We start from the raw sequence: 8,161 nt of genomic DNA on the forward strand, positions 1-8,161 counted from the left end.
GTCCAGGCTATAGGGAGACACCTGGTCTCCTTTGACTCGGCTGGCCAAGACAGCATCTCCAGAGGGCCTCTCGCGCTCTCCGCGGGCTCCTCCCTTTCCACTATCTCCACTTCACAGATTTGCCAAGAGCATCCCGTGGCCGTAGCGCGGAGAGATCATCGGTGGACCCTCTTGCCATTCATTCACTTCTTGGCGAAGGAAGGCCGTGCTCGAAAGCACGTCCTCACTCTGGCCTCCAGTCACCTGCAGACGGAAAGAAAGACACGCAACATATCCGATTCCGGAATTTCCATCGAGATACGCACAAGCATTTACACATTTACATATATATATATATATATATATATATATATATATATGTAGAGGCACAGGAGTGCCTATATAGGTAGCCGTATGCATGCACAACTATATATACCGCCCTTTTCACATATTTAGTTAGATGTCCAAGACAGTGGCGTCCACCTGCATGCCGCCATCCGTGTACAGATACATACATGCATATATATATATATATATATATATATGCTTGTATGGAAGAGCGGTATGCAACTATGAATGCACAGGGATTCGTTCTTTCTTCCACGGAATGAAAAGGATCGTGAAACGAGAGGAGGGAGGTGAGTTGTCGGTCTCAGCCTGGTGACACGATCGCCTTTTCGACAGCGCCTCGAGGTTCCACGCACCTCTGTGCATGCACGATTTCCCCACGTTCCTTACCAAAATGGAGTCGGAGACAACAACGGCGGCGCAGTCCATGCGCGGCGTTTCCATGTTGGCCAGGAAAGACCATCTTTGCGTCTGGGGATCGAGCACTTCGACCGAGTTGTGCACTACGTTGGTGTTATCGATACCGCCCATAACGACAATGTGACCCAAACTGCATGCCGCACTTCCCGCGCTTCGAACCTAAACAGGAGAAAACAGACATCTCCGAAAGCATCTCTTCCATCCTACAATCCTTTGCTTCTCGATAGTTACGCAAGTGGATGTACACACTCATAGATAGATATGTATATGCACGTGAGAACGAATATATATCTTCGCATCTTCATCGCTTAGACGCACCATCCGAAAGAATGAATGCACATGCAGCGGGATAATCGCAGTTTATACTCCTCCTTGCCTATGTACACATATATATATATATATATATATATTTATGTAAATTCACACCTACAAGTCGATACAAACGCATATCTACAGGTGTTCGTTATGTTACTTCATGCATTGTCATCGCTTCTACACTCTTGGAAGACCCACGCATCGTCGACGACACAGGAGAAGCATCAAATATACATATACATAACATATACAGATACACATATTTATACATATATACATATATGTCTATACATATCTGCATGTGCACATATATGTGCACCTATATGTATAAGGTCTATAAATGGATAAGTAGATATGCTAGGCGTGTGTGTTCCAGACCCTGCTTTGTATCTTTAGCGTTTTTACCTCGATCATTTCGGAGGGAAGAACTTCCCACTTGTTCATGCGATGGTCGTACACCTCCACAGTGCGCAGGCGCTCGCCGTTGGTGCCTCCGAGAACGTACAGATGGTCCTCTGCAACAATTCCCGATAAGCAGTCGCACCAAAAAACGCACAGGACGCGAAAAAGTGGATGAGACCTATCTTCTGGACATGTATCCATGCCTCTTTTTGCCATCTGGCCTTTCGACTTAGCGGTACGTTCATCGATGTTTGAATCCGCGTCGCCACCGTTCAGTTCCTCTGTGTGTCCTTCTGTGTCTGTTTCTCTCCCCTCCCTGTGTTGTTTACTCTCCCGCTCTTTCTCCCTCTACACGTTTCCTCGAGCTCCAGGACAGAGAGATGCAGAGTGCGACCCCCTGCAGTTTGTCCCCGCGGACACTGCATACACTGCATCGCATATCGATGCTCCTCTCGTCCTTCGTTGACTGTGCCTGCCTCGGGGAATTCGAACAGAGAACCACGTGCTTGGCGCCTCGGGGTCGCGAGCTCCAGAAGCTCGCCTCACCTTGCACGCAGCACATTGCGCTGGAGCGGGGCGTGGAGAGGGCGGCAACCTCCATCCAGTTTTTCATTCGCGGGTCGTAGCACTCGACGCTCGAGAGGATATCCGAGCCGTCGAAGCCGCCGATCGCAAAGTGCCGATTGTTCATGAACGTCCCGCACGTGTTTCTCCGCGGAATGTTCAGCGGCGCCGCGGTCGTCCACACGTCTCTGAGGCAGTCGAAAACTTCGGTCTCGCACAGCGCCTGAAAAAAAGACACCAAAGAAAAGAACGTCTTTGCAGCAAAACAAGGGAAACAGAAGCGGCACGGACGCGCGCGCAGAGAAGGGAGAAGAGGGAAAAGAAGGGCGGGACAGAGAAAAAAGAGAGGAGGCGACGCAAAAAAAGAGATGGAGAAGAGATAAAGGGACGAGGAAGCAGCGAAAAAAACATAGGCACACACGCCGTGCCTCGCGTCGTGCAGTACTTAACGACGGGACCCCCCGACGCCTTCCAGTCGAGAGTCGCAAATTCGACAGAAAGGAGGGAAGAACGGTCTACTACACCGCGCGCGAGAAAAGAGGGGGAAACAGGCAAGCAGCCAGCGCGAAGCGACGAGCGCGGAGCAGAGAAAGGGCCAAACGAGAGAGCACGCGGACCGCTGGAGCTCCGCCTGTTCGGGTTTGCCGACCGTCCCGCGCGTCCCAGACTGGCGAGGCTGTTTTCCCGCGATCGTTTCGATCCTCGCTTTTGACAGGGCAGGGGTGTCTCCTCCCTGTGACTCTCCTCGCTTCTCGGGAAAGATTTCCCTCCAGATGGACGCCCGGTTTCCAGTTTAAATGTGTGTGAGAGCGTGACTCGATCCAGTTCTGGTAGCGCTGTGCGGACTCGCGCGGGCCGAGACTTGGAGCCCAGCGAAAGAGAGAAACCCCTGAGCCTCACCTTGTAGTCGAGGTTCTGGCCGCCGTAGACAAAGAGGCGATTTTGGAAAACGCTGTTTCCAAAATACGCCCGCTCGGTTTGCATCGCCTTGCACGGTCGCCAGCACTGCTGACCAATGTCGAGCACTTCCAGGGAGCGAAGATGCTCCACGCCGTTGTGACCCCCAACCGCGAAAACAAGTGGAAAGGGGAAGAAGCGAATGCCCAGAAACTCTGCCTCCTGCGTGATCGCGTCGCTCTCCGCAGAGTCTCTGCAGAGGGAAAAGCGAAAAAGACGCAGCCGCGACGTCCACAGAAAGGCAAAGGGGACAGGAAAGGGACAGGGAGAAAACGAGCCCCAACGTGTATGCGGAGCCCGTGGTCCCCCGCAGAAAAGTTGTGAAAAAAAGAGTAACCCGAAGAAAGAAAGCCCACGCACGGGAGGGTGGAAAACGATCCGCCATCCCCGAAGCGCAGAAAGTCTCTGAAGAACGCCCTAGGGAGTCTCTCCTGCGAAGAGGCGCTTCGTCCGAAAAAACCGTCTTCCCCCCTCTCTCCCTGTTTCCCTCGAAGTGTGTGGATCGTCTTTCTCGTTTGTCGTTGCCCTGTACCTCGGCTGCGGAGGCATCGATGGATTGCGCAAAAAGTTGAGAATGATTCGAAAGAGCTCCGAATCGCGATCCAAAAAGATGCGGCCTTGCTTGTCGCGAGAAACGTGGTGTCTCCCCGACAACAGCGTCTCCAAAAAGGATCCTGGCTGCTGCACGAAAGTGTGCCGCGAAGCTTCAAAGATGACGCCTCCGACGTTCAAATCCACGACTGTCTCCGTCGCGATGTTGGTGTCCACAATACGTCTCTTCTCTGCGTCCAGCGCCTCGGCTTCCTGCCGGAAACGCTCCTTCTCCTACGGCACAAGAGACACAACACAGGGCTGCCAAATTGCGCCCATGCACAAAAGCACTCTCTCCATCCCTGGCCACCTCTCTATCGATCGCCGCCATTCACATTCAGCCTACAGAGATACAGATTGAAAAACAGACAGAAACTTGGATTCGGTAAAGAAAGACTTACAAGTTCTGATATATATGCATAGATATAGATAGACAGATGAATCGAATACAGTGAAGTGATAGTGCTTGGAACCTATTCGTTTTTCCCTGGCTATAAGAGACTTCCACTTGCGAACAGTCGCCTCCCTCTCAAGTGCAAAGGTCTGCTGGGGGTGAAGGCCCGCGAGGGAGAAGAGCGCGACGCAAAAGACGAGACAGACTGTCACAAAACCCAAAGCAGAGGGAAGGCAAAAATCGACGAATGGGGAAAGAGAAACGTACGAGAAGCGTCCTTCGACGGTGGACCTCCTTTTCCTCTTCAAATCTCCCTCTCTCCGCATTCAACTTGCGCCGCGCGTCTTCGCGCTCAACTTGGATTTGTTTGATCTGCGTTGCAATTTCCGCTTGCGCCTTGCGCCGTTCCTCCTGCGCGAGTGCGCGAAACCAGCGAAAGAAGAGAAGGAACAGAGAGACGAGAGTGAACAGAGACACGAGGGTGAACAGAGAGACGAGGGTGAACAGAGAAAGAGAAAAAAGAGACGGCGCCTTCGCCTTCAACCGTCGCCGCGGAAGGACAAGGCCAAACTCTCGCGTTGCCATGCATGAAAGCCGCTCTCTCTCTGCGAGATCGCGATGCATGCATTCCGTTTACACGTATTCACATACGTCTCCATACGCATCCACACGTGGAGCTCGTCACAGGGAAACGGACCCATATATATATATATATATATATATATATATATATTACATATATATGTGTACATCAGCGTCTATACGTAGCGATATTTGCATGGAAGCAGATCCACATGTAACTGTTTGTAGACACCATGTGCACGTCGCAGAGATCGGAGCACATTTATCGTCGACGTATTTGCGGCGAGAGAGGGGTGTTTTCGGTTGTGGAGGGTCTTGAGTCTTTGTGCGGTGCGCACCTTGATTTTGTCGTATTCGAATTTTTTTTCTTGTTGGAGTCTTTCGCGGGCTTGCTTGCGTTCCTCTTCGAACTCTTTCTTGGCGCGGAGGAGATCACGTTTTTCCTTGCGCAAGTCGCTCTCGGTCTTCTTCAGCCAGCCGATGAAGGTGCGACGGAGGTCGCCGACCATCGTCTCAAAGTCCTCCGCCGACGCGAAGGCGCCGGCGCTCGCGTCTTCGTCTCCGTTCGCCAGCGGGCTCTCGTCCACGCCGTCTCCGTTGAACTGCGGGTTCGCGTCTCTCTGCGGAGCTGCGAGAGGCGTCAAGAACTTGTGCGAAGCGAGCGGCTCCGGGTCGCTCGCGAGGCCAGGCCGGTGCGAAGCTGCGAGGACGGACGTCTCGCTGAACGGCAAAGAGGGACGAGTAACCCGTCCGTTGGCGAAGCTGCGCTCGCCGCCAGAAAGGTACGAGACGCCCGTGCCGCCGGCCAAGCCGCGAGCGCCCGCTGCCGAGTAGAGGAACTCGGGCGCTGCAGAGAACGGGGCGGTGACGCCTCCCACGGCACCCAGAGCCGGCTCCAACGTCGAGCGCGAAGGAAGCGCAGGTGGAGTCGGCACGCTGTACACGATGGCGTCATCTGCGGACCCTGCGGCGAAGCGCACGCACAGAGTCTGAGACTCGGAGAGAAATCCAGAGAGAAGCTGCAGAGAGGCCAGGTGATCGAGACGCAGACGAAAGAGAGAGAGAGAGGGAAAGCTGGCGCAGGCGGAGGGAGGCCGGCACGACAGAGAGCGGAGAGGCACCGAAAGAGAGCACAGAACTCGGGAAGCACGCGAGGAGAGAAGCACAACACATGAGGAGGGAGAAGGAAGGACAGACGGCAGGACAAGGCACACTCGCGCGTGTGTGTTTCTCTGCATTTCTCCAAGCACCGGCCTCCCACGCACGCGTTTCCTCCTCTGTCTTGTGTTTATCTCCACGCCGTATGAGCGCGTGCCGTTGCGGGGAAGAGGGTTGCGTCGTCTGTCTCTTCCGCTTTCCCTCGGCCTCTCTCCCTTCATCCTCGCTCCCTTTCCTTGACCATCTCTCCCTTGCCCCGTTTTTCCCCTCCCGTCGCACTCCTGCGCGCCCGCGCGTTCTCTCGCCTGTGTCGGTGCCTTTCTCCTCGTGGGTTCGGCGAATCTGTCCCTCTCTCTGCCTCTCGCCGCATTGTGTCTCCCCTCGCCTTCTCGGTCCGCCGATCTCCCCTTTTCGCCGCGCGCCTTACCTCGTCGGGGCACGGAGCCCGCGCCGGACGTGCTGACGCGGCCTGTCGGGTTCATCGCTGGAGGCGGAGAGTAGCTCGCTTCTGGATAAGTTGGGAAAAAGTGCGAGACAGAAGAGCCGCCCGAGAGAGTCGTCCCCGCGCTGGCGACGCCAGGGAGAAGTTTCCGCCCGAGACCGCGCGGAAGGCTTCCGACCGCCGTCGGCTCGGCTCGGCCCGCGCCGCTCTCCGCGGAGACACCAGCGGGGCCACTGCCTGCGAGGTAGCGAAGCGCGCCTGCAGCGGCGTTCTTCGGGTTCGCGCGGTCAAACCCCGACAGGAGATTGGAAGGCGGAAGAGGAGACACTTCCTTTTCGAAAGACGACAGGGAAGCACAAGATGCCGACGACTCTGGCGACGGCACAGACGAACGAGAACCCGCCTCGCTTCTCATGGATGCAAACGACACCAGGACGCAGAGGAGACCCGAGAATGCACTGAAGGTGGAGCAGCTGAAGGAGAGGAAAGAGGCGGAGAGGAGAAGGCGGAAGAAGAGGACGAGAAGGGATGCGAGACAGAGAAGGCGAGGAAGTGAGCGTTAGCGACAAGAGGTGTAACACGACGGGGTGGGGACGGATGGTTTCGACTTCAATGATATCGCGACATGATTGGAACACGGATAAAGAGGCAAGGCCTTTCTGTGGCGTGGTGTCGCAGAGCAACATGTGGAGAACAGGTGAGCCAGGAGACTCTGTGGCAGCTTCAGAGCGCTGAGTTCTTTCGTTTCCGGAACCGGAGAGGACAGCTCCTCCAGAAGGTCGGACGGACCACAGACTCGAGACCAAAGGGGAAATGCATGCACACGACAGCGGCATCGACGCGTGGTGGCGAGGCGCCGAGGGAAATCCACCGGCGGCAAAAGGTCGGTAGGAATCAGCCGCGAGACGGTTGAACAATCCTCCTCCAGCGAGGCTGCAGGAGGCGAACCGGCGCAAGGCGGGAGCCGCGAAACGCGAACCGGAGACTTCAAATTCGGAGAAAAAACTCGGACCGGTTCGCGATGCCTAGACGGTCGGCCCGAGTCTCGGCGTGGCGTTGAGGCGGCGCCCGGGGACGGCGCCGAGTTTTTCGTCTTCCCTTGAGAGGAACCGCAGGCTCGGCGGCGTCAACGGACCGGCCAGGAACAGAGGAGAAACGAGGAGGTCGGAGACAGAGCTTTGAAGAAGGAAAAAACCCACGACAGATGCAAAAGAGACGATGAGAGCTCGCTCGCGTTTTTTCCTGCAGGGGACAGGAAACGAACGGGCCCGGTGCGAGCGTTGGGGCGCGTCTAAACAAAGACACTCGTATTGGCAAAAAACCGAAGCGAGGAATCTGCGATTTTCTTTCCGTCCGTCGTGTCCGGAAGAAGTGGGACGTGCAAAACTCGTCCTCTCTGCTTTCCACAACAGGCAATGCCGAGCGCGAGCGCGCTCAGAAGCGTCTTCTGTGCTAGTCGCCCATCGCAAAGCCGTGCAGAGAAAATGAACTCGGAACCTCCCGCGAGACCGAGGGTTCGCGGCGGGTACGAACTTTTTTGAGAACGCTTCAGTGCCTTTCCGTCTCTGGTGGTGTGTGGAAAAGCCGCTCTTAAAGAGGGTGGAAACCCGATTTTTTCCTCTTTGGTTCCTGGCCAACTTTTTCGGCGAGGACGAGAAGCGACCAAGACAAACAGTCTTTGCGCGAGGCGGTCTTTGTCGGCTCTCTGTCACCGGTTTTTGCCGGACTTGCGAAGAACCCCGGGGAGGCGCGAGAAAGCAGCGCTCGGAAAGGAGCGAAACGTGGTTCAACAGACCTTTTGTCGGGGAGGGTCAGGCTCCGCTGGAAAGAGGAAAGAAAAGGAGGCGAGCGAGGAGGCGAGACACCGGCGAAGCACGCAAGCGCGCCATCCACAGATGCGCAGAAGGACGTTGTGCGGGTTTACGGTAAAGGACTTCGAACACTGGTGCTCGAATCGTGGACGTTTTTTCCTCAAACGCAGAGCGCGTAAAACAGTCAGGACATCTGGA

General features: G+C 55.4%; 1 protein-coding gene across 1 annotated transcript; it reads right to left on the reverse strand.

Moving 5' to 3' along the window:
* Positions 1-111: 111 nt before the first annotated feature.
* NCLIV_025480 (putative kelch motif domain-containing protein) lies at positions 112-6,567 on the reverse strand (the record flags this gene model as incomplete). Its single annotated transcript, XM_003882743.1, has 9 exons — positions 112-243; positions 718-906; positions 1,468-1,577; positions 2,011-2,251; positions 2,929-3,178; positions 3,518-3,810; positions 4,238-4,381; positions 4,891-5,516; positions 6,138-6,567. The coding sequence occupies 9 exons, from the start codon at positions 6,565-6,567 to the stop codon at positions 112-114; spliced, it is 2,415 nt and encodes an 804-aa protein (XP_003882792.1).
* Positions 6,568-8,161: the final 1,594 nt, after the last annotated feature.

This window comes from Neospora caninum, chromosome VIIb, assembly GCF_000208865.1.
Source record: "Neospora caninum Liverpool complete genome, chromosome VIIb".
Classification (NCBI taxonomy): Eukaryota; Apicomplexa; class Conoidasida; order Eucoccidiorida; family Sarcocystidae; genus Neospora; species Neospora caninum.